General features: G+C 45.7%; 1 protein-coding gene across 1 annotated transcript; it reads left to right on the forward strand.

Annotated features, from left to right (window-relative positions):
* The first annotated feature begins 24,819 nt into the window (after positions 1-24,819).
* On the forward strand, positions 24,820-27,357 carry FOXC2 (forkhead box C2). Its single transcript, XM_073605744.1, has one exon. The coding sequence runs from the start codon at positions 25,287-25,289 to the stop codon at positions 26,685-26,687; it is 1,401 nt and encodes a 466-aa protein (XP_073461845.1). The 5' UTR covers positions 24,820-25,286; the 3' UTR covers positions 26,688-27,357.
* The last annotated feature ends 197 nt before the right edge of the window (positions 27,358-27,554 follow it).

Genomic DNA, 27,554 nt, shown 5'->3' on the forward strand with positions numbered 1-27,554 from the left:
CCAACTTGACTCACTGGTGTGTGTACCTAAATTCACTATAAATCAACTTCGATATGTACAAAATTCTGCAGCCAGAATCCTTACTAGGTCTGGTACAAGTGATCATATTATCATACCTCCCAACATTTTGAGATAGGAATAAGGGACACCTACTAGCAAACGTATCTAGGCATGGGACACACCCCCTGCCACACCCCCTTAAAGGAGAATTAACCAAAACCAAAAAAAAAAAAAAGGTTAATTAAATCCACAAGTGCTTTTATTTAACACTACTATTCCTTTATTTTGGCTTTTAAAATGTACAAATGCAGCAATTTAGAATTTGAATGAAAGGTTTAGCACTGGGAAACACTTTTTGAAAGATAAAAAGTGCATTTTATATACAACTATATAGATCGGACCAAAATGAGGACAGAGGGGACATTGCTCCAAATCAGGGAACAGTCCCTCAAAATTAGGGAGAGTTGGGAGCTATGTATTACCCCTATCCTGGAGTCCTTGCACTGGCTTCCCGTCTCATTTCGCATAGACTGTAACCAGTTTCTGCCCGCACTATCGCCAAAAGGCAGCTACAGCCTGGGCTTACTTTGTTTGGGAGGGCATACATGGGCGTAATCTTGTGAATGCGCTGCCCGTGTGCCCTCTGCGGCAGGCAGGTGGCATGCTCTGTGATTATAAATGCCACGTGTTTACTCCTGCGCTATCTCTGTGTGTATAACTGATTGATATTCCAGCTGCTGCTCGCTCTCTGGAGCTTATCCTTTAGCTATATTGTAGATGTAATATCAGGCATCCCAACCTACAGAAACTAATTTCAGGGAGGTGGCGCTTCGCGCCCGCAAACACCCCCCCCCCCCGCGGCAAAATATTATTTAAATCACTTTTTCTATATTTTTTCGCAGTGCTTCTGGGGAAGGGGGTGGGGGTATGTGGACGGTGTCAGTAGTTTTTTTTTTATTTTTAATAATTGATTTTTTTTTACAATTGAATTTGTTTTAAATTTTTTTTTTCACAATGCTTTTTGGGGGGAGGGGCAATGGACAGTGTTGGTAGGGCAGGGGAGAGTGGTGTCAGTAGTTTTTTTTATTTTATTTTTTACACTTTTTCATTTTTTTAGAATTTTTTTAGAATTTTTTTTTTTATATTTTTTTTAGGGGGCTTTGGTAAGATGTCAGGGGTCTAAACACCTGACATCTCCCTTTGAGACAGACAAGGGGACTGAGGACACACATTCCCCAGTCCCTTTCTTGGCACTAAAGATGAATGAACAGGAGACAGAGGCTCCTGTCCATTCATAAACTGAGCAGAGTAAACACAGTTTACTCTGCTCATTTATCACAGGACACAGGAGCGATCTTGCTCTCTGTGTCCATTAACTAGTTCCCCCGGCGGGAGAGGAGAGGAGAGGAAGGGAGCCGGCTGCGGGGGAGGAGGGGGGCTGGAGGAGAACAAGGGGGGTGCGGAGAATTACATGGAGGGGGCGGAGGAGAACGGGGGCGGATAAGGACATGGAGGGGGCCGGAGGAGAACGGGGTGGAGAAATACATCGAGGGGGCCGAAGGAGAACGGGGGCAGAGAAGGACATGGAGGGGGCTGGAGGAGAACTGGGGGTGGAGAAGGACATGGAGGGGGCCGGAGGAGAACGGGGTGGAGAAATACATCGAGGGGGCCAGAGGAGAACGGGGGCAGAGAAGGACATGGAGGGGGTTGGAGGAGAACTGGGGGCGGAGAAGGACATGGAGGGGGCCGGAGGAGAACGGGGGCAGAGAAGGACATGGAGGGGGCCAGAGGAGAACAGGGGCAGAGAAGGACATGGAGGGGGCCAGAGGAGAACGGGGTGGAGAAATACATCGAGGGGGCCAGAGGAGAACGGGGGCAGAGAAGGACATGGAGGGGGTCGGAGGAGAACTGGGGGTGGAGAAGGACATGGAGGGGGCCGGAGGAGAACTGGGGGCGGAGAAGGACATGGAGGGGGCCGGAGGAGAACGGGGGCAGAGAAGGACATGGAGGGGGCCGGAGGAGAACAGGGGCGGAGAAGGACATGGAGGGGGCCGGAGGAGAACAGGGGTGGAGAAGGACACCCGTAACGGGGGCTCCCGCACACCCGCAAGCGCCTCCCGATCTCCCGGGAATGACCGGTGCGGCTGGAGGGACAGCTGTGATCACCAATCTCCTTGTATAGCTTTTTAGTTGACAGCCGCGGGAGAGAGAGAAGGAGAAGCGGCTGTCAGCTAAAAATCTATACAAGGAGATCGGTGATCACAGCTGTTCCCCGCCGCACCGATCATTCCCGGGAGATCGGGAGGTGCTTGCGGGTGTGCGGGAGCCGCCGCAGAAATGTGGGAGTCTCCCGCACCTTCCCGGGAGACTTGAGATGTCTGTAATATGAGTAAATGGTGCCATAGCTCCCAACTGTCCCTGATTTCGAGGGACTGTCTCTGATTTGGAGCAATGTCCCTCTTCCCCCCTCATTTGTCCCTCATTTTGGTCTGATCTATATAGTTGTAAATAAAATGCACTTTTTATCTTTCAAAAAGTGTTTCCCAGTGCTAAACCTTTTGTACATTTTAAAAGCCAATATAAAGAAATAGTAGTGGTAAAAAAAGCCCTTGTGGATTTAATTAACCTTTTTTTTTGGTTAATTCTCCTTTAAGGGGGTGTGGCAGGGGGGCGTGTCCCATGCCTACATACATTTGTTAGTAGATGTCCCTCATTCCCATCTCAAACTGTTGGGAGGTATGATGGTGCTGCGCTGCCGGGTCAATATTGTGTGTATAAAGAATCAATTGTGATTAATCTGCAAAAAACCTGCCACTCAAAAGCACATCAATCATATACATAACATGTGCAATGTGCAAAGTCCACAAATGAACTGATGATTGATAAACTGTGCAAATCCGCAAAATCCTTGCGACTCGAGCTGAACAGGATGCTTCAATAATCGCATTAAATAACATCTGCAATGTGCAAAGTCCACAAATAAATGTAGGCTGCAATAAATTGATAATAATGATGATAATGGTAAAAATGTTCCAAGTAAATAAGTAAGTGCCTGTATATTCAAATAAAGTTGAATGTCACAAGGAATATACAAAAAATTTAAAGTGAGATCATTAAAATAAAAATAATCCTTGGCGTGTGTTCATGATGTATCCCTTCACCATTAGGCTGTGAATATTCATATATATATATGTTCGTCCCTTTCCTCCGAGTGTCACCTCTGTGCTCTCTAGCCTCTTGCCTGAACAATGATAAAGATCATTAAAAAATATATATGTTCAAAATGTAAAAAGTCCATAAAATGATTCGAATAAATCCACAAATAATCTGACATCAATGTGAAAATAAGTTCATGAAAATCAGTCCACAAGTGATGTGGAAATGACTCTTGATAACGATCTCCACCATCCACCACCGAAGTCATTTAAATATCAGTGACTCCACCAACAGCTGAAAGGCTCGCTTACCAGCTCCAAATGATCCCTCATTACGAGGGATCGTTAGCGCTTGTGGCTTTAGCCCAGCCAAGGCCTTTCTCCAGGTCCGGATGATCTCCCAACAAATTCACTTCTTTCCCTTGGTGCCGTATAGGATATGATGATACCTCAAAAGAACAAAGTGCTCCACATAGTGTAAAATCTTTGTAAATTTATTTAATTAAAAGTAATGCCCTTACAGCTGCTGCTGATACAAAGCACCTTAGATATCTCATGTGTCAACCGCCAGACAAAACAACCTGTCCTCTAGGGTACGTATGGGATTGGTGACATCAGCGCGTCGCTCCGCCCTACGCTTTTCGTCACAAGATGACGTCGTCCATCAGCATAAGATAATCTCCCAGATGATAACGGTGTAATATCAGCTCTCCTCTAGGGGTTCTCTGTATCTTCTCTCCAATCGCTGCTCTCTATGGTAATTGGTATAGACTCTCTGATGCTCCTGGGGGTCCTCTCTCCATGTCATCTGTGATTAGGTGTATATGGAACTGTATCACATAGTGTGATACAGTTTTACAACAATTTATTAAAATGAAATAGCTAAAACTCACATTTAAAATACGGAAATCAACAAAAATTCACGAGTGCCAAACTCGTATCCGTACTGACGTCACTTCCGGTATACCTAAGCGCACGTCTGCCCTACGCGTTACGTCACGTGGCTTCCTCAGGGGGGTTATTTTTTTTGTATATATTCATTGTGAAATTCAACTTTATTTGAATACACTGGCACTTATTTACTTAAAACAAATTATCTGTTTGCAAAATTTTATAACAAAAACTTTTTTTTTCAAAAATTTCAGGCTTTTTTCCTTTGTTTATCAAAAAATAAAAAGCCCAGTGGTGATTAAATACCACCAAAAGACAGCTCTATTTGTGTGAAAAGAATTATAAAAATGTCATATGGGTACAGTGTTGCATGACCGCGCAATTGTCATTCAGTGTGACAGCGCTGAAAGCTGAAAATTGGCGTGGGCAGGAAGGGGGTGATAGTGCCCGGTAGGCACTGTGTGCCAAGCCTTAAAATTGCGTGCTTCATGGACTTTTTGATGCACACTGGATTTTGTTCTAATTTTTGCTTTTCTTTGCAATTGTTTGTCAATTATTGTTCTATGCTTCATCTCCTTAAGATCTGTTTGTACATTTTCTGTTTGCAAAAGAATATTAATAAAAAGATTGAAAGTAAATTTGTGTGCGTCAGTGAGATTGCAAAAAAAAGAAAGGTACCCAAAATTCCCCATAGCAATTCGTTTTGCACTCCTGTGACCCATTTTCAGCAGAGAGCCGGCAGAAGTCCGCTCTCTGCTGACGTCACGGGTGTCAGTCCAGCACCGCGTCATCCCAACCACGGAGTCTGGATCCGCCAGGTTCCTGGACTGACACCCGGCTCAGAGACCGAGCTGGCCGCCACCGCCCCCTCCACAGCCCAGCGCTCCAATGAGTGTGACTGACAGTCTGCAGCTCTCTGCTCACGGAGCTCTGAAAATCGAGTGATTGGCGGGTAGTTCGATCGCTCGGTTCTCAGTGCAGAGGCGCAGAGGGACAGATGCAGCATCCATCTAGGTAAGTATGATAGGGGAGGGGGCGGACTCCTTTACTTTTCTTTTAACCACTAGACATCCACGCTATGGCCGAATGATGGCCACAGCGCGGACCTGCATTCCTGGGAGGGCGTCATATGACGGCCTCCCCTGTGCACGCTCCCTGCGCGCGCCCTATAGGGCGCACGCCGGGCGCGCTGTGATCACCGAGTCACTGAGACTCGGCTGATCACCAATCCGTGTAAGGGGCCGGTCATGGCCCCTTACCATGTGATCAGCTGTCAGCCAATGACAGCTGATCACATGATGTAAACAAAAGATCGGTAATCGTTTTTTTTTTTTTTACTCACGCTGACAGCACAAGTAGAAAAAAAAAGCCGATCACCGGCTCAGATGTCCGGGACATCGGTCCCGAAGTGGAAGAGGCACATCTGCCTCATCAGTGCCACCTAAAAGTGCCACCTAACATTGCCCACAGTGCCACCTAAAACTGCCCACAGTGCCACCTAACAGTGCCCACAGTGCCACCTATCAATGCCCACAAGTGCCACCTATCAATGCCCACAAGTGCCACCTATCAATGCCCACCTGTAGTGCCAATCAGTGCCACCTGCCAGTGCTGCCCATCACTGCCGCCTATCAGTGCCCATCACTGCCGCCTCATCAGCGTACATCAATGAAGGAGAAAAATTACCCGTTTTCAATTTTTTATAACAAAATATAAAAAAATAAAAAAACATTTTTTAAAAAAATTCAGTTTTTTACATTTTTTTAACAAAAAGTAAAAACCGCAGAGGTGATCAAATACCCCCAAAAGAAAGCTCTATTTGTGGTGAAAAAATTATAAAAATTTCATTTGGGTACAGTGTTGTATGACCGCGCAATTGTCATTCAAAGTGCGTCAGCGCTGAAAGCTGAAAATTGGTCTGGATAGGAGGGGGGTTTAAGTGCCCTGTAAGCAAGTGGTTAAAAGCCTTTACAGGTTATTAGTTTAGAGTTAAGTGTAAATGACGGCCCTAGAATTATTGCTCTCACTCCGATGTTTGCCACAATGTCTCACAAGTGTGGCACAACTTATGTTTACATACATATACTTTTCCCTACACTACACATTTGAATTATAGGGCGTACACACGGTCGGACATTGATCGGACATTCCGACAACAAAATCCATGGATTTTTTCCGACGGATGTTGGCTCAAACTTGTCTTGCATACACACGGTCACACAAATTTGTCGGAAAATCCGATCGTTCTGAACGCGGTGACGTAAAACACGTACGTCGGGACTATAAACGAGGCAGTGGCCAATAGCTTTCATCTCTTTATTTATTCTGAGTAGGGATGAGCCGAACACCCCCCGGTTCGGTTCGCACCAGAACCCGCGAACGGACCGAAAGTTCGCACGAACGTTAGAACCCCATTGACGTCTATGGGACTCGAACGTTCGAAATCAAAAGTGCTCATTTTAAAGGCTAATTTGCATGGTATTGTCCTAAAAAGGGTTTGGGGACCCGGGTCCTACCCCAGGGGACATGTATCAATGCAAAAAAAACTTTTAAAAACGGCCGTTTTTTCGGGAGCAGTGATTTTAATGATGCTTAAAGTAAAAAAAAAAAAGTGAAATATTCCTTTAAATATCGTACCTGGGGGGTGTCTATAGTATGCCTGTAAAGTGACGCGTGTTTCCCATGTTTAGAACAGTCCCTGCACCAAATGTCATTTTTAAAGGAAAAAATCTCATTTAAAACTGCTTGCGGGTTTAATGTCATGTCGGGTCATGGCAATATGGATGAAAATCAGTGAGACAAACGGCATGGGTACCCCCCAGTCCATTACCAGTCCCTTTGGGTCTTGTATGGATATTAAGGGGAACCCCGCACCCAAATTAAAATAAGGAAAGGTGTGGGGCCACCAGGCCCTATATACTCTGAACAGCAGTATACAGGCGGTGCAAACAAGACAGGGACTGTAGGTTTGTTGTTAAGTAGAATCTGTTTGTAATTTTGAACATTTTTAACGTGTTTAGCTCCAGCCAAAAAATCTTTTCTAAGCTTTTTGGAAAACATAGGGAAGGGTTATCACCCCTGTGACATTTGTTTTGCTGTCTTTCCTCCTCTTCAGAAGATTTCACCTCACTTTTTTGTCCCAATGAAAAATGTTTTTTGAAAATTTGGGTTTTTTTGTGGAACAAGGATTGGAAAGCATCAGTGGAAAGGAGAACTTGTTTTCCCATATTAACTCTTACAGGAGAGAATTTCCCTTCCTAGGGGTAGATTTCATCTCACTTCCTGTTGTCTCCTTCCGTTTACAAGTAGGAGTCGTTTGTAAGTTAGATGTTTGAAAGTAGGGTCCTGCCCTATATACTCAGCAGAAATTTGGGCCTTAGGTGTTGCTGTGGCCACAACACTGTAAGCCCTCACAGGGCCCTGCTGTGAAATATTAGATCAAGAATTGTAATTACATGCCCCTGTTGAACAGGAGCTGAAAAATTAGGCCTTAGGCACTGGTGCTGGTGCCACAACACTGCAACCCCTCACAGACACTCTAGTTGGAACGCAGGAACGAGCCCTGCTGCAAATTATTGCTTCAAAAATTGTAATTACACGCCCCTGTTAGACAGGGGCAGAAAAATTGGGCCTTAGGCACTGGTGCTGGTGCCACAACACTGCAACCCCTCACAGACACTCTAGTTGGAACGCAGGAACGAGCCCTGCTGCAAAGTATTGCATCAAAAATTGTAATTACACGCCCCTGTTAGACAGGGGCAGAAAAATTGGGCCCTAGGCACTGGTGCTGGTGCCACAACACTGCAACCCCTCACAGACACTCTAGTTGGAATGCAGGAACGAGCCCTGCTGCAAAGTATTACATCAAAAATTGTAATTACACGCCCCTGTTAAACAGGGGCTGAAAAATTGTGCCTTAGGCACTGGTGGTGGCGCCCAGAACCAAAAATGTTCTTACAAGCTATCAGCGTGATGATTGAGGAGGAAGAGGATAATTACTCAGGGATAGTCACTCAGCATCAGCATAGGCAGTCTTTGAAGGGATCTGAGATTTCAAAAAAAATTATTCGGTTACATCAGCATCAGGTGCTTGGTAGCTGGTGGTGATCCAAGACTCATTCATTTTTATGAAGGTCAGCCGATCGACCGAGTCGGTGGACAGACGCACCCTGTGATCGGTTACCACGCCTCCAGCAGCACTGAATGTGCGTTCCGAAAGAACGCTGGATGCAGGACAGGCCAGTAGCTCAATTGCATACTGTGCAAGCTCTGGCCAGTGATCCATCCTCAAGACCCAGTAACCCAGAGGATTTTCGGTGGGAAAGGTGTCCAAGTCTGATCTTGCCCCTAGGTATTCCTGCACCATGTAAAACAGACGCTGGCGATGGTTGCTGGAACCGATCATACCTTGGGGCTGCGGACCAAAAAATTGTCTGAACGCATCGGTCAGACGGCCACCTTCTCCACCGCTCCTTCTTTGACTGACCGAAGCCTCAGCAACACGTTGTCCAGAAACAGGAGTTTGTAACCTCCCAGTCTCTGGGAACGCGTTGCACAGACCTTTCTGCAAGGCCTCCCGAAGATGTTTCATCCTCTGCTCCCTCTGCGATGGCAAGATAAGGTCCGCAACCTTACCCTTGTAACGTGGATCAAGGAGGGTTGCCAGCCAGTATTGGTCCTTCTCCTTGATACCACGAATACGAGGATCCTTACGCAGGCTTTGCAGGATCAGGGAGGCCATGCAGCGTAGGTTTGCTGAGGCATTCGGTCCGGAGTCCTCTGGGTCACTAAGAACGACATGGTCCGCAGCCACCTCCTCCCAGCCACGTACAAGTCCATGTGTTTCTTGGGACTGATCCCTTAAAGACTGCTGCTGATGCTGAGTGCCAGGCTCCACCTCCATACTGACACAATCTTCCTCCTCCTCCTCTTCCTCCTCGTCCTCTTCCTGTGTGATCGGCGGGCACGCAGGAACACTGTCTGGATAAAGGGGGCCTTGAGAGCTAAGGAAGTCCTCCTCTTCCTGCCTCTGTTCTGCCTCAAGTGCCCTGTCCATTATTCCACGCAGCGTGTGCTCCAACAGGTGGACAAGGGGGACAGTGTCACTGATGCATGCACTGTCACTGCTCACCATCCTCGTGGCCTCCTCGAATGGTGACAGGACAGTGCATGCATCCCTGATCATGGCCCACTGGCGTGGGGAAAAAAAACCAAGCTCCCCTGACCCTGTCCTGGTGCCATAGTCGCACAGGTACTCATTGATGGCCCTCTGCTGCGTGTGCAGCCGCTGCAGCATGGCCAACGTTGAGTTCCACCTGGTGGGCATGTCACAGATTAGGCGGTTCTTGGGCAGGTTAAACTCCTTTTGGAGGTCCGTCAGCCGAGCACTGGCATTATATGACCGGCGGAAATGCACACAGACTTTCCTGGCCTGCCTCAGGACATCCTGTAAGCCCGGGTACCTGCCCAAGAACCGCTGCACCACCAAGTTAAGGACGTGAGCCAAACAGGGCACATGGGTCATTTGTCCCTGTCGGAGGGCAGAGAGGAGGTTGGTGCCATTGTCGCAAACCACCATTCCTGCCTTAAGTTGGCGTGGCGTCAACCACCTCTGAACCTGCCCCTGCAGAGCTGACAGAACCTCTGCCCCAGTGTGGCTCCTGTCCCCCAAGCACACCAGCTCAAGCACCGCATGGCATCTTTTGGCCTGCGTACTTGCGTAGCCCCTTGAACGCCTACGGAGCACCGCTGGTTCCGAGGAAGAGGCCATGGAGGAAGAAGAAGAGGAGGGGGTGGAGGAGAGAGGTGTGTCACAATCAGCATTTTGGAGGCGTGGTGGCGGAACAACCTCCAACACTACTGCACCTTGTCCTGCATCCTTCCCAGCTGCCAGCAGAGTCACCCAATGCGCCGTGAAACTTAGGTAACGTCCCTGTCCATGCCTGCTGGACCATGAGTCAGCGGTAATATGCACCTTACCGCTGACCGCCCTGTCCAGCGAGGCATGGACATTGCCTTCCACATGCCGGTAGAGAGCCGGAATCGCCTTCCGTGAGAAAAAGTGGCGTTTGGGTACCTGCCACTGAGGAACCGCACATTCCACAAACTCACGGAAGGGGGCAGAGTCTACCAACTGAAAAGGCAGCAGTTGAAGTGCTAGCAATTTTGCCAAGCTAGCATTCAACCGCTGGACATGTGGATGGCTGGGAGCAAACTTCTTTCGGCGGTGCAGCAGCTGGGGCAGGGAAATTTGCCTGGTACAATCTGACGTCGGTGTACCAAAAGCAGATTGCCCACAAGTACTTGGCTGTGACACACCTAATTCTACACCTTCATTCCTCTCACTGCAGGTCTCAGAGAGGACTGAAGGTCTAGTGGGGTTGGAAATCTCAGCTGATGAGGAGCAAGGAGAGATCCTCTTTGTTCTTTGGTGTGGGTCTTTTAGATACGCTTGCCAACGAACTGCATGGCAGGTCAACATATGTCTGGTCAAGCATGTGGTACCCAAGCGGGAGATATTTTGGCCACGCGAGATACGCTTGAGACATATGTTGCAAATAGCAGCGGTGCGATCTGATGCACTCGTCTCAAAAAAGGCCCACACCAAAGAACTTTTTGAATAACGCGCAGAGACTGCAGCGCCCTGCACATGTGGAGCTTTGGGGTGTGATGCAGTCAATGTGCTGCCCTTAGGCTGGCCCCTGGAGGGCATCCTGCCTCGTTGGTGATGTGCTGCCGCCTCCTCCTCCTCCTCCTCCTCCTCCTCCTCCTCCTCTCTCCTATCAGGCACCCACGTTGAGTCAGTGACCTCATCATCCCCTCCCTCCTCATCACTGGAGCAAACCTGGCAGTATGCTGCAGCAGGGGGAGCATGACTGCCAGATTGCTGTCCTTCTTGGGCACCCCCTCTGTCCGCGCTCATGTTACTGCCTTCATCGAGCTCAGTATCGTCATCAGAGCCTTCCAAACGCTGGGCATCCTCCTGGAGCATGTACCCAACACTGTGGTCAAACAGTTCGAGGGAATCCTCATGAGGACATGGTGGAGCTAGGGAAGGAGTCACTGATGACATTGAGCTGAGGGAAGAGGCCGCTGCTTTGCCAGACAAAGCACCCTGGGCATGGGTGAGAGAGGATGAGGAGGATGAGGACGGCTTGGTCATCCACTCGACCAAGTCTTCCGCATGTTGCGGCTCAACATGGCCAGCTGCCGAAAAAAAGGCCAAGCGTGTCCCATGGCCACGTGCTGATGAGGATGCACCGTCTCCACGACCAGCACTAGACACAGAGCCTGCTTGCCCTCTCTTATTGGCTTGTGACTGTCTGCCTCTCCTTCTTGGCCTTCCAGACATACTAATGGCCTGTAGCTGCACTAAGCTGGGATAGAACACCTGTAATTTTCTTCAAGTAGCTTTATATACTGTAACCAGACAAGCCTGCCTGTCAGTAGGAAGATAACAGGAACGGATCTAGCTGAACACTGTGAGCAGGACGCACTGTACTAAATGTAAATAGTCTAGCTGCCTGACCGTGGTACTAATAGGATCAAATAGAACACCTGTAATTTTCTTCAGGTAGCTTTATATACTGTAACCAGACAAGCCTGCCTGTCAGTAGGAAGATAACAGGAACGGATCTAGCTGTACACTGTGAGCAGGACGCACTGTACTAAATGTAAATAGTCTAGCTGCCTGACCGTGGTACTAATAGGATCAAATAGAACACCTGTAATTTTCTTCAGGTAGCTTTATATACTGTAACCAGACAAGCCTGCCTGTCAGTAGGAAGATAACAGGAACGGATCTAGCTGTACACTGTGAGCAGGACGCACTGTACTAAATGTAAATAGTCTAGCTGCCTGACCGTGGTACTAATAGGATCAAATAGAACACCTGTAATTTTCTTCAGGTAGCTTTATATACTGTAACCAGACAAGCCTGCCTGTCAGTAGGAAGATAACAGGAACGGATCTAGCTGAACACTGTGAGCAGGACGCACTGTACTAAATGTAAATAGTCTAGCTGCCTGACCGTGGTACTAATAGGATCAAATAGAACACCTGTAATTTTCTTCAGGTAGCTTTATATACTGTAACCAGACAAGCCTGCCGGTCAGTAGGAATTTAACAGGAACGGATCTAGCTGAACACTGTGAGCAGGACGCACTGCACTAAATGTAAATAGCAGGAACGGATCTAGCTGAACACTGTGAGCAGGACGCACTGCACTAAATGTAAATAGTCTAGAAGATAACAGGAACGGATCTAGCTGAACACTGTGAGCAGGACGCACTGCACTAAATGTAAATAGTCTAGAAGATAACAGGAACGGATCTAGCTGAACACTGTGAGCAGGACGCACTGCACTAAATGTAAATAGCAGGAACGGCTCTAGCTGAACACTGTGCGCAGGACGCACTGCACTAAATGTAAATAGCAGGAACGGATCTAGCTGAACACTGTGAGCAGGACGCACTGCACTAAATGTAAATAGCAGGAACGGATCTAGCTGAACACTGTGAGCAGGACGCACTGCACTAAATGTAAATAGCAGGAACGGATCTAGCTGAACACTGTGAGCAGGACGCACTGCACTAAATGTAAATAGCAGGAACGGATCTAGCTGAACACTGTGAGCAGGACGCACTGCACTAAATGTAAATTGCAGGAACGGATCTAGCTGAACACTGTGAGCAGGACGCACTGCACTAAATGTAAATAGTCTAGAAGATAACAGGAACGGATCTAGCTGAACACTGTGAGCAGGACGCACTGCACTAAATGTAAATAGCAGGAACGGATCTAGCTGAACACTGTGAGCAGGACGCACTGCACTAAATGTAAATAGCAGGAACGGATCTAGCTGAACACTGTGAGCAGGACGCACTGCACTAAATGTAAATAGCAGGAACGGATCTAGCTGAACACTGTGAGCAGGACGCACTGCACTAAATGTAAATTGCAGGAACGGATCTAGCTGAACACTGTGAGCAGGACGCACTGCACTAAATGTAAATAGTCTAGAAGATAACAGGAACGGATCTAGCTGAACACTGTGAGCAGGACGCACTGCACTAAATGTAAATAGCAGGAACGGATCTAGCTGAACACTGTGAGCAGGACGCACTGCATTAAATGTAAATAGTCTAGATAGAAGATAACAGGAACGGATCTAGCTAAACTGAATACAGTGTATATATATATATGCAACACCTGGGATGCATATATATACACAATACACTGTAAGTGCAGCTAACTGACTGACTGTTCTGCCTAATCTATCTAACTCAAATCAAATGACACTGTCTCTCTCTCTCTCTATCTCTCAGCACACCGGAACACACACTACACAGGGCCGCCGTGCAGGCGGCCTTATATAGTGTGGGGTGTGTACTAAATCCCCTGAGCCATAATTGGCCAAAGCCACCCTGGCTTTGGCCAATTACAGCTCTCTCTACTGACAGCGCTGTGATTGGCCAAGCATGCGGGTCATAGTGCATGCTTGGCCAATCATCAGCCAGCAATGCACTGCGATGCCGCAGTGAATTATGGGCCGTGACGCGCCACACGAATTTAGCGCGAACGGCCCATAACGTTCGCAATTCGGCGAACGATCGAACAGCCGATGTTCGAGTCGAACATGGGTTCGACTCGAACACGAAGCTCATCCCTAATTCTGAGCATGCGTGGCACTTTGTCCGTCAGATTTGTGTACACACGATTGGAATTTCCGACAATGGATTTTGCTCTCCAACTTTGTGTGTCGGAAAATACGATGGAAAATGTCCGATGGAGCCCACACACGGTCGGAATTTCCGACAACACGCTCCGATTGGACATTTTCCATCGGAAAATCTGACCGTGTGTACGGGGCATTACAGTGCGAATGGGGGTGCTTTACATTTTTTTTTTATAATTTTATTTATTTACACTTTTTTTTTTTTTTTCAGTTTATTGCTATAACAAAGGGGCTAACGACCCCTATGTGAAAGCATTGGGCAAGTGATAGGTTTTCTTTATAAAGACATTGGGGGGCTATTAGATCCCCAATGTCTTCCCGGCCCTCCACTGCAGCTAATCAAGTGCAGATTTTGCTTGATTAGCTGCATCCTTGGCTACAGTAGCCAGGGAATGTCAGCTGTCAACCTGTAAGTGACATAATACACATCACTTCCAGGTTCATTAGTCACAGAGGGGATCAGGAAATTAATATTCTTTAGTCTCCTCCTGCTCTCACTGTATGAGCTGTTTTCCTTGGTCCTGGGCTCCCCAGAGGTTTGGGAGCGCCCAGAAATCACTGCAGGTGGTGCCAGTGGGGGGGGGGGGGGGGGGGGGCACACCTACAGAGCCCATAAAAGCAATCAGGAGGCTTTAGAGCAGCACAGATCACTTTTATCTGACAGCATTTCACTGGCTTTTAAGATCAATAACAAGGTGACAAACACAGCAGCAGCCAGGAGATTACTTAAACCCCTTGTGTACCATTCTGTTTGTAAACGTACCTTTGTAGACAAGGGGTTAAGGTCCAAATCACACTTTTGGGTTGGATTTACACAGTCCAGCCTCTTGTCAGTCAGTCTGTGCTGAGCAACCTCCTTCCTTCAGATCTACTTGACCCTTTAATACTTTAGGGAAGTCAATGGCCACCAGTCCATACTCATACTATAAGACATTTCTGCTGCCTATAGTTGATCATTCTCTCCTCCTCAATAAACTCCACTCCCTCAGCCTTCAAGACTACGCTCTTCCTTTGTACTCCTTCTACCTACAGTATCTCATCTCTCTTTTACCGACAACTGCATGTCCTCCTTTCCTCTTTTTCCATAGCGGACCCCCAAGGATCTGTCCTCTGACTCCTAGATTCTATCTACACCTTCTCCTTGGGTTCTCTGATAACCTCCCATGACTTCCAATCCCATCTATATGCTGATAACACCCAAATCTATCTCTCTACTCCTCACCTCATCCATTCAATCACCTCACACACCACTAATTTTCTAACTAACATATAAGTATGGATGTCCCACTGCTTCCTAAAACTCAGTCATTCCAAAACTGAGCTTTAACATGTTTCCTTCCCATAGTCTCTCCTCTGACTTTTCCATCAAGGTCAATAGCACAACAATCGGGCCCTCCCCTAATATCAAAGTGTAATCCTGGAGTCTGACTTCACCTTTCTACTACACATCCTCTACAAAGGTCATTCCATTTTCATTTCATTATGAATACTACCAGACTCATCTGCCTTACCAACCGCTCTGTGTCCACCACCCTCTCTGTCAAACGCTCCACTGGCCATTGCTCAGTGTCCTTCACCCCTCTCAGCCAATCGCTCCAGTGGCCATTGCTCAGTGTCCTCCACCCTTCTTTGCCAGTCCCTTCACTGGCTATTGCTCAGTGTCCTTCAACCTTCTCTGCCAATCCCTCCATTGCCCATTGCTCAGTGCCCTCCGCCCCTCTATGCCAAACGCTCCACTGGCCATTGCTTAGTGTTCTCCACCCCTCTCAGCCAATCACTCCACTGGTCATTGCTTGGTATCCTCCACCCTTCTCTGCCAGTCCCTCCACTGGCCATTGCTCATTGCTCAGTGTCCTTCAACCTTCTCTGCCAATCCCTCCACTGGCCATTGCTCATTGCTCAGTGTCCTTCAACCTTCTCTGCCAATCCCTCCACTGGCCATTGCTCAGTGCCCTCTATCCCTCTCTGCCAATCTCTCCACTGGCTGTTTCTCAGTATCCTCTACCCCTCTCTGGCAATCCCTCCCCTGGCCAATGCTCAGTGTTCTCCTTCTCTGCCAATCCCTCCACTGGCCATAGCTTAGTGTCCACCATCCCTCTCTGCCAATCTCTCCACTGGCCATTGCTCAGTGTCTTACCCCCCTCTCTGCCAATCCCTCTATTATCTTCTGATCACCCAAAAAATAAAATTCTAAATTTTAACAATATACTGTGGAAAGCCATTAAAACTCTGCCCTGAGCTACATCATCATCCTCATCTGCAAATATCACCCAAACCACCCTCTCCTCTCCTACCAAGAGCTCCCCAGTCTATCCAGAGCCTTTCCCATCTTCTGGAGCTCCCTACTGCAATATTTCTGGATATCTTCTATGTTGGCCACCTTTTAGGCGATCCCTGAAAACTCATCTCTTCAAGGAAGCTAAAAATAATTTCTCCGTGGATAATTAGAGTCTGTTTAATTACCCTGTAGAGAGATTCCTGTGGGCATTGTTGGGAATCAGGACAAGGTGTTGCGAGAATACCGAGCTAGTGATGATCAGAGGATTTTACACTGGTGTTGCAAAGCAATGACTTAAAGTGGAACAAAAGTTCTGGGCAAGAAGACCACTGTGTCCTCTGTGTTATGAGACTGTGTCAGGTAAGGCTTGCCCATAGTGAAGATCAGTGGCGGCTAGTGGTATATTTTTTGGGGGGGCAGCAAACAATCCAGGTTCGGTCACAGACATCGTTCAGGGGCAGCCATCACTTCCTCTGGGCGGCGGGTGGCGTCTCCTCCTGGTGCTTCACGGCGGCTTCCTCTGCATCTCCTCCTTCCTCCTCCTCGGCAGCCAATAGGATCAATCCTCCTCTCGGCCAATTGGGTGAAGGGTTTCAGGACCCGCTTACTGATTGGCTGGGAGGAGAATCAGGAAGACAATAGCGAATATTAATCTGCTATTGTCACACAACTGGGTGGGCCTCTGGCCCAAATCATGTGCTCCAAAAAAAAAAACATTGAAATCCATGCGTCTGGAGTCCCGCGTGTAGATTAGGGGGCTGGACGTTTGGATTAGGGGGGCGGCGCCCCTGCAATATGGGCCGCCACTGGTGAAGATGTTGCTCTAGGCGCATACAGATGCGCATGCGTGTAACCGCGAAGGTGTGTGCAGGCATGTGCACGTGCACGCGAGCATCCGTCATTGACAATGGCGCCAAATGGACTGTTTAAACTGGACTGCTGCTCTGGCTCATTGCTGTCTAATTTACGCGTCTGTGTAATCTGCTACCCGTTCCTGTACTCACAGGTGTGCGCAGCCCATTGCATTAAGGTGAGCACCCCAAAGCTCAGACACATATGCCTTTCTCTGCAGCCTCAGCTGCATGGGGCAGTGAATGAATGGGAAGTGCTCTGTGCTGAGTGGCTTCCTGTTCATTCACCTATTGAATCATAGTAACCACCGTTTACTATGCTTCAGTTATGAATGGACACAATGAGTGAGTATGTTCACTGTGTTCATTTAGAAATGAAAGGGGCCGGTAAATGACATATTTACTAGCCCCTTCCCTTGCCCTCCATCCTGAAACATCCCCGCAGCAGCCGGGGGGAGAGGAGGGAAGCCAGCAGCACTGCAAGGCAGAGGGGCTAACATGGGGGAAGTACAGGCAGTAGGGGGAATCGGCACCGCACAGTGAATGGGGTGTGCCCAGGCACACCTGGCAGACCCCCTGCGCATGCCTATGCCTGTACTCAACTCCTTGTTGCTGACCCTGCTTGCCTCTTACCACATTTCATTGCTACTTATCCTGACCTCGTCTTATCTCTGGACCCCGCCTCTGCCTCCTGCTTACCTGATCTGCTCCACCATTGCTGACCTGAACCCTGAATATTCTTCTACCTGATGTTTATGTCTGACCTGACTGTCTGTTCCTGACCCAGCATGCCTGACCCTGCATTCTGCCTTATTCTCCCAGTCAAGCCCCTGTCAGCCTGCTGCTCGCCAGTACAGAACCTGCTGACACCTGCCTGCTACCAGCCCACACAGATTACTGACAAGCTACTCTGTGCTCTTCTGTCACTCTATCAGAGGCCCCTAAGGCAGAGCTGTAAGAGAGGCCTTCTTCATCATATCAGGCTCTACCACAAGCATAGGTGTGCGCAGCCTAATGCATTAGGGTGTGCACCCTTAAGCTCAAACACACATGCATGTGTATGTATCTACATATATATGACTCCGGCACATTGATCTCCCTGCTGGCACAGTGAAAGAGAAAAGGATAAACACTTCTCTTATGGCAGAGCCAGTAAGAGGGAGATCTTTCCCATGTTCTTGATGCTACACAGAATGATAACGCTAATGCGCATGGGGGGATTAGGGTGTGCCTGGGCACACCCGGCACACCCTGTGCGCACGCCTATGACCACAAGGTACGTGACAGACTGAATTCACCTCTAGACTCGCACACGAGGTCTACTTTTTAAAAATAATTACACAGCCATCACAATTAGCCATCGCATTGTGTCTATTATGTTTATTCCTTATGATCGTCAGCTCCATCTAGTGGCCAAAATGTGGTATTTTTCTAAAATACCCCAATCAGAAAAATAAAACACTATGGACACTAGATGGAGCTAACAAACATAGGAAATACACATATTGGAGACAATACTGTGATTGTTTGTGATGGTTGTAATAATGTTTAAGGCAAACTTTTTTGATAAATAGACCCCATTATGTCAGGTTAGGTGTACTTTTTGTTTTATGTGAGCTGCAGCTACAAATTTTTCTAAGGTTGGCTACAATGGATAATGTTCTCACCCTACGCCGCTAAGACTTCTCCAGCCAAAATGAGTTTATCCAATCCAACTCCTAGCGCCTAAAACTCCAGACACTTCCCTGGCGGTGCAGCAAATCCGTCCATAGGATAATACTCCAAGCATTTTCATTGTGCCAAAGATCACAGACGTAACACCGCGCAGAGGGAGACCAACCTCGTGTTTAATTAACCTCGTACTAAAGGAGGCCAGGCCCTGGTGGCGGGAGCCGGACGGTTTCAGATTCCTCAACTTATCTCCAGCGATAAGGAAGGTCTCCAAGGCGGGCGGAGATTATCAAATTCTGAGAGAGACAAGATAGAAATCAGAATCGGCATTAATTTGTGTTTACGACTTCCATGACGCATATTGTGTTCCTCATATTACAGACTCTGATAAATGACATCTCTGGAAACCTTCAAATCCGTTCTTATATCCCACCAGATTTACAAAACAAATGTTTTACCTCCTCCATGATTGGATTATAGGAACGTTAATGATTATAGTTATTGGACGGCGTCCATTGACTTTCCTCCCGCAGCTGAGATCAGGCGATATGTCTGATAGGGCTGTAATGGATATTTGAGTTAAGCTGAGCTCCGGCCCACCCTTCAGTCTTGCACCGTTGTATCGGCTCCTCTTCTATATTGAAATGGCTTACTCTGATTTCACTGCACACTGTGAGCTTCTCACAATGTGCATTAGAAGCTGCAGCAAGTCAGACGTAACCCGCCTTATTTTCTAGCTGAAGGATGTCTGGCATCATCTAGCCCAGGGGTCTCCAAACTTTCTAATCAAAGGCGGACTGGAACGAAGTAAACAACGTCTCCTCTTTGGTATTAGGGGAAGGAATAGTGCCCCATTGTTGGTGTTAGTGGGAGGAATAGTTTTCCACATCATTAGTGTCAGTGGGTGGAATAGTGCCCCATCATTGGTGTCAGTGGGTGCAGTAGTGCCCCATCATTGGTGTCAGTGGGTGGAATAGTGCCCCATCATTGGTGTCATTGGGAAGAATAGTGCCCCATCATTGGTGTCATTGGAAGGAATAGTGCCCTCATCTTTGGTGTCAGTGGGAGCAATAGTGCCCCATCATTGGTGTCAGTGGGAGGAATAGTGCCCCATCATTGATGTCAGTGGGAGGAATTGTGCCCCATCATTGGTGTCATTGGAAGGAATAGTGCCCTCATCATTGGTGTCAGTGGGAGGGATAGTGCCCAATCGTTTGTATCAGTGGGAGGAATAGTGCCCCATCATTGGTGTCAGTGGGAGGAATTGTGCCCCATCATTGGTGTCAGTGGGAGGAATTATGCCCCATCATTGGTGTCAGTGGGAAGAATAGTGCCCCATCATTGGTGTCAGTGGAGGGAATAGTGCATAATTGTTGGTATCAGTGGGAGGAATAGTGCCCAATTCTTGGTATCAGTGGGAGGAATAGTGCCCCATCATTGGTGTCAGTGGTAGGAATAGTGCCCCATCATTGGTGTCAGTGGGAAGAATAGTGCCCCATTGTTGGTGTCAGTGGGAGGAATAGTTCCCCATCATTGGTATCAATGGAAGGAATAGTGCCCCATCATTGGTATCAGTGGGAGGAATAATGCCCCATTGTCAGAGGCAGGAACTATACCCCACTGTTGCTGACAGTGGAGGGAGTAATATCCCAAGGGCTTGATAGGCGAGCAAAGCGAGCAAAGGGCCACATCTAGCCCCCCAGCCACAATTTGGAGACCACTGATCAAACCCCTTCCTTCCCAGCCTGACTGTCTCTTGCCCACCCCTTTCATTTGTTGGATTTCAGTTATTTCACCCATGGAGGCTCAGCATCACACGTGGGGGTTACCTGGGGCAGTCACTGGAATGCTCACCCTTCCAGACTGACACCCACCAATGCATTTTGATATTTGCATATGTCAGGACCTGGATCACCTGCTGGTGGCACTGTTGTTCCTTGGGTGGAGGGTTGTAATTCCATTGTCCACCAGCGGGTGTCTTCCAGCAGCCAGCAGATCCCAGTTATTAGTTTCCACCTGATGTTGGCTGGTGGGAGAGTATTTAGGTCCTCCCTTACTAAGTGCCTCTTGCTCCAGTGTTTTGCTTGTTGCCAGATACTGCTAGCCCTTATCCAGTTCCTGCCCCTGTCCTGTTCGCTGTACCCTGTATTCTGCTGCCTTGTACCTGCTCTCCCCCCCCCCTGTTTTGTTTCCCCTTTCCATCTGCTCCCTGCACCTCCAGTTTTCCCCTGCTTTTCGGTGTTTCCCCTTTGTGTGAATTGTATATAGTTAGTTGCCAGGTTTTCTGTTCTGAGTTTTTTGGTTCACTTGTATTTTTATGTTTGCTGTGTGCTGGTGTTTGGATGGATTTTGTGTTTTACTGTAAATAAATCTCACTTAAATATCCATACTTCCCACTGACATCACCAATTGTGGAAGAGAGTTCCACATCCTTATCGACCCTGAAAGAAATCTCTGCGTGATTTCTCTGATCTGTGTGCCTGCCACAATTAGTAAAAAAAAATAATATCTGGTGATCCTGCCATAAGGGTCCTTGTTCAGACCTTTCCTGTGATGGGGTGACAAAAGTCTTCCATTTCAAATCCAAGGATGGTCTACCATTGTCACTGAGGAAGCTTATATGGAATTAGTGCAGGTTGATTGGAAGTGGCTGAATAAGGCTGGAGAAGATCAGCAGCAGTGGAAAAAATGAAAAACCATATTTTATGAAACTAAAATAACATGGCAATGGTTTATGATACCCAGTGTGGTGATTTACCAGGAGTAGAACATGTTCACATTGCAAAGTAAAAATGTAATTAGCTTAGCAATTCAGGTAAATCTGTGTTGACTTCAATATTCCAAACACAGGCAAAAAAAAAAAAATCAGTTTTTTAATTAATTTTCCTTGCACGTGATTGGATATTCTCTGCAAGGTGAATTTTCACTTTGCTTGACCTCATGTACTAAACCAAGTAAAAAAAAACACTTTGCAATGTTAAGATGCTCTAATCCTTTAGTAAATCCACTCCAGTGCTCTAGCAAACTAAACATCATACAGATGATTAGATTTACTTTAATGAAACTCATTATGACTATGCCAGATGTATTGCCTGATCTCAGCAGCAGGAAAAAAGCCAGTGGACGCCATCCAATAACTATAATCGTAAATGTTCCTGTAATCCAATCATAAGACTTTTGTTTTGCAATCTATGGTAGTGTTTTACATACTGCAAAAATCCTGCTGGTGCATTCTCAAAAACAACCGCAGGATGGCATCCCATCCTTTAGAATCATTCATAACAATCAGCAATGCCAGTAAGTGACACCAGGTGGCGCTGCATACCAAGCTGAAAACCCCCATCTCAAACAGCCTTTTGCTTCTTGCCTGCTGCAAATTAGTTTCTATGCTATAAAATGTAATGCCAGTTTACTAAACTTTCACCAGCACCATCCTGGCAACATCGTGTATGCAACATAAATTAAATAAGTCATAGCAGAGAGTATAATGATTCAGTCATTATTTTATTTTTCATTGTTTTTAATTATTATTTTGTCTATTACATTTTGCAAATACAAAGATCTCAATGTGTCTTCTAGATCTAGACACTTCAACCTAAACAGAAAAGGCCAATGATGTATATAATTTACTTATTCAAAATACTAGTAGACATGTGAGCATAATCCATTTGTAAGGATTTATTGTAAATACACTTTTTTTTACACTAGTAATTGTTGTACCAGTGTATTGTAAATATTAACATCTATCTATCTATCTATTATTATAGTATATTTATTTGTTATAGTATGTTTTATATATATATATATATATATATATATATATATATATATATATATATATATATATATATATATATATATATATATATATATATATATTACATACTATAACAAATAAATATAATATAATAATAGATTTTATTTATAGCGCTCTCTATATATGTCTATCTATCTATCTATCTATCTATCTATCTATCTATCTATCTATCTATCTATCTATCTATGTATATCTATATATAATAAAACCATAGTATAACAAATAAATATAATATCATATATTTAAATTATATGTAGTTTAATGGATATCAGAAATGTCCCCTGTATTATTTACGTGCAGCATTTTGTTCTGTTGCTATCTACAGATTTTATTCAGCAATAGGAATTCTGCAAAAGTGTGTAAGCTCTTCGGTTTTGCTCTCTCCCACCCCATAATGTCCACCCACAGCATGCATATGGCCAGGGAGAAGTGTCCCTCTGCAATTTGCAGGGATCATCTGAACTCCCCTCCACCGCCTGTAACCTGGCTATGTGAAAACAGAAAGTGTTACATTAAATAAACACAAGTATCAGGTTCACTTTAAATGCCCTGAAAACACACTTCCATCTGGGAGTCATTTCGTGCCTAGGCTCCTTTTCTGCCTCGCCTACAAATTCGACCCAATTCAGCGGAAAATTCAACGTGATGTTTCATTTTGTTCCTTCAGCAAGAAAAAAAAAAAAAAGATTATAAAGAATCTATCTATCTATCTATCTATCTATCTATCTATCTATCTATCTATATAGATATATATAGATATATATCTATATATATCATCCTATATCTGTAATTCCCGGGAGTGTTTCCGTTTTAATTCCACTTTGATTACAAAGTTGCAGATTGCAAATGATCATTTTGGACCCCCTCTGTGGCTGCTAAATTCATGAACTCCAATCGGCTTAATTGGGCATTTTTGCAGGTACTTGCTAAAACAAAACATTCCTGTATATTCATTCATTAGCAGCCAGACTATGCTCTCTGATTAACAAATCGAATTACTGCTAATGGAAACATCAAAAGCTCCAATGAAAGGCATTTAATGAAACTCGAATAATAAAAAATCAAAAAAAAAAAATCAAACATCTACTGTATGTGAACGAAACGTCGAGATATATTTAGGGTATTCATTTAATTAAAAAAAAGTATTTAACAATTGAGCTAAAAAAATAGTTTTAAGTGCACTAATGTCAAAACCATGACATCGTAATTACAGTTTTACCATCTACTTTCCAGGGCTATTAAATAATTCAAACTGATACAATTAAAACAATTGTGCAATTCGTAATTATTATTTGGAGTAATTAATGAACTGACTAATGGAGTTAAATTTGTGGAATGTTAATATAGCTCTTAACTCAAGTCGATTTTTAATCATGTAATATATATTTTTAGAGTTTCTGAGATTTTTTTAAAATTTATACTCAATACAATATATATTTTTGGGGGTTCTGAGGAAGGCTGAGTTGGGTAATATATGCTTTAATCGTAAAATATATATATTTTGGAGGTTCTGAGGGAGTCTGTGTTGTTTTAATGTATTCCTTAATTATGCAGTATATATTTTTGGGGTTCTGGGGGAGGCTAAATTGTTTGAATTTATATTTTAATCATGCGGTATACATTTTTGGGGGTTCTGAGCAAGGCTGAGTTGGGTAATATATACCTTAATCATGCAATATATATGTTGGAGGTTCTGGGAAGGCTGTATTGTTTTAATGTATTCGTTATTCATGCAGTGTATATTTTTGGGGTTCTGGGGGAGGCTGTATTGTTTTATTTAATCATGCAGTATATATATTTAGGGTTCTGGGGAGGCTGTATTGTTTTCATTTATTCTTTAATTATACAGTATATCTTTTTGGGGTTCTGGGGGAGGCTGAATTGTTTGAATTTATATTTCAGTCATGCAGTATACATTTTAGGTGTTCTGGGGAGGCTGGATTGTTTGAATTTATACTTTAATCATACAATATATATATATTTTGGAGGTTCTGAGGAAGGCTGAGTTGAGTAATATATACTTTAATCATGCAATATATATTTTGGAGGTTCTGGGGAGGCTGTATTGTTTTAATGTATTCTTTAATCATACAGTATATATTTTGGGGGTTCTGGGGGAAGCGGAATTGTTTGAATTTATACTTTAATCATACAGTATATATTGTTGGGGTTCTGGAGGAGGCTGAATTGTTTACATGTATACTTTAATCATACAATATATATTTTGGGGGATTATGGGAAGGTTCGATTGTTATAATTTGTTCTTTATTCACGCAGTATATATTTTTGGGATTCTGTAAAAGGCTGTATTGTTTTATTTTATGCTTTTAAAAATACAATATTGTGGAAATGGGGGGGAAATGCCCTGGTAAGCCAAGTTGTGCAGAGTTCCCAGGCTGTTCTGAAGTTGCAGGTTGTGTTTGCCCTGTTTTTGGGGGGCTCTGTGGGTTTAATTCTCAGCTCCATCCAGCCAGCTCCGTATTTGGATAAGCAAAGTAAAAAAAAAAAAGGGATTTTGTGTGAGAGTCCTGTGGAAAAGTCTCTGTGAGCTGACTGGCTGCTGGCTCCTCTTCCTTCCCCCTGATTGGCCAGAAGTTGTGGAAGAGGGTGTGGAGGGCTGCCAGTAAAAGCTTAGCTCGCAGAAAAAAGTTTGGAAAAGTTTTCCATAGTTGAGAAAGAAGTCCAGGAGAGCAGAGCTGAGATTTGAGTCACCCCCACCCTCCTCATCCTCCTTCCAGCCCTGGCAGAACCGGTACCGGGAGTGGACCTACCCTGGCCATGAGCTGAGGATGGTGCTGAGCTGAAGGTCCAGGCTGTGATTGTGAGTCCTCCAGCTCCAGGGTGACCCTAGAGCCCCCTCATCCTGCCTTCTCAGATCTCAGCATCGATGATGCAGGCTCGTTACTCCGTGGGTGACCCCAACGGCCTAGGGGTCGTGCCCTACCTGAGCGAGCAGAACTACTACAGAGCGGCGGGCACCTATGGCACCATGCCCACCCCGATGAGCGTCTACCCTGGGCACGAGCAGTACACCTCTGGCATGAGCAGGTCTTATGGACCCTACCACCACCACCAGCCCTCTGCGCCTAAGGACTTGGTCAAGCCACCCTACAGTTACATCGCCCTCATCACAATGGCCATCCAGAACGCCCCGGACAAGAAGATCACCCTGAATGGCATCTACCAGTTCATAATGGACCGCTTTCCCTTTTACCGGGAGAACAAGCAAGGTTGGCAGAACTCCATCCGACACAACCTGTCCCTCAATGAGTGCTTCATCAAGGTGCCCAGAGACGACAAGAAGCCTGGTAAGGGCAGCTATTGGACCCTGGACCCTGATTCCTACAACATGTTTGAGAATGGCAGCTTCTTGAGGAGGAGAAGGAGGTTCAAGAAGAAGGACCCCAACAAGGACAAGGAAAAGGAGCCTGGCAAAGCCCAAGGTGGCATCACCAACCTGGAGGCACCCAAGGAGATCCACCAGGAGAAGAAGATCATCATCAAGAGCGAGTCACCAGAACTTCCACCAGTCATCACCAAGGTGGAGAACCTCAGCCCTGGTGGTGGCAGTGCCATGCAGGATAGCCCAAGGAGTGTAGCCTCTACCCCATCCGTGTCCACCGACAGCTCCATCCCCGACCACCACCCTTCCAGCAATGGTTTGTCAGGCTTCAGCGTGGAGAACATCATGACCATCAGGACTTCGCCCCATGGGGAGCTGAGCCCGGTGCCCTCTGTACCCCATCGGACAGGTATGGTACCTTCTCTGCCCCTGAACTATGCCCAGAGCCAGCCCTCCATCTACAGCCAGGCGTGCGCCCAGGGCATGGACTCCAGTGCCAGCTACCAGTGCAGCATGAGGGCCATGAGCCTGTATACATCAGACAGAACTGGGCACATGTGCGTGCCCACCACCTTGGAAGAGGGCATCTCAGACCACCACAGCGGAGCCTCTTCCCCCCTAAACTCCATGAGTCTTAGCTCCAGCCAGGAAGGGGTCCTATCCTCCAGCCACCACCAACAAGGGGGCACCGCTGGCCAGACACCATCCTGGTACCTCAACCATGGGGCAGAGCTCAACCACCTCTCCGGGCACACCTTCAGCTCCCAACAGCAGACTTTCCCCAGCGTCAGGGAAATGTTCAACTCTCACCGCCTTGGTATTGAGGGTTCAGCCTTGGCAGAGCACCAGGTAGGCAGCAATGCCAGCTGCCAGATCCCCTACAGGTCTGCCCCCTCTATATATCGCCATAGTAGCCCTTACTCATACGACTGCACTAAGTACTGACACCCCTCCATCAATGCCAATGCACCCAAAACTGGCACCATGGAACAATGCAATATCCCCATTACTGCCACCCAGATGGACAGGAGACAATCATGGATCACGTGACTCTACATGGTTATTTTTAAATCTATAACATGAAGAAATTTTAAATATACTTGAACATGGAGAAAAATAAAACATACAAAAATATGGTAGGTTTACCCAAAAATATTAACCAAAAAAGTTATATGGACCAACTTATCTCGACCACCTTGTCTAGAAAATGTTGTGAGGATTATTTAAAACGTTCTCCTTTCTATTCTATAGAACAGCCTGTTATTTAGAAACCTTTTATCCCAAATATTTAAAGTTCAGTTCACTGGATCTTTGTGCTTTTTTTTTTTTTTTTTTTTTTTTACAATTTTTTTTTAAATTGTTATTATTTTCCAAAAATTATCTAAAAATAGCAGTTTATTCAGACTCGTCTATAATAAGTGATATTTCGTCCAGTTTATGCCCTTTTTCTTATTAAAATTAAGAATATAATTTATTTTTTTCCCTCTTGTTGAATTGATGGTTTATTTCTTTTGTCTGTTGCTGTATCTTGAAGTCTGCTGTCCTGAGACTGACCATTCCTGACTGTTTTCGTGTCTTTTTTTTCATTAAATAAACACTTGTTGTGTTACAGCTATCTGTGGGTACAGGTTGTCTGTTTTTATTTTTATTTTTATTTTTATTCTGGTAAACATTTAGCCTTTTTTTATAGTTTGTTAGTAAGTTTTTATTAGTATGTAATCTAAGCACAGAAATATAATTCACATTAGGTTATGATTTGCAAAGTTAAACTGTCACAATTCTATCGATCTATCTATCTATCTATCTATCTAT

This window comes from Aquarana catesbeiana, linkage group LG11, assembly GCF_042186555.1.
Source record: "Aquarana catesbeiana isolate 2022-GZ linkage group LG11, ASM4218655v1, whole genome shotgun sequence".
Lineage (NCBI taxonomy): Eukaryota > Metazoa > Chordata > Amphibia > Anura > Ranidae > Aquarana > Aquarana catesbeiana.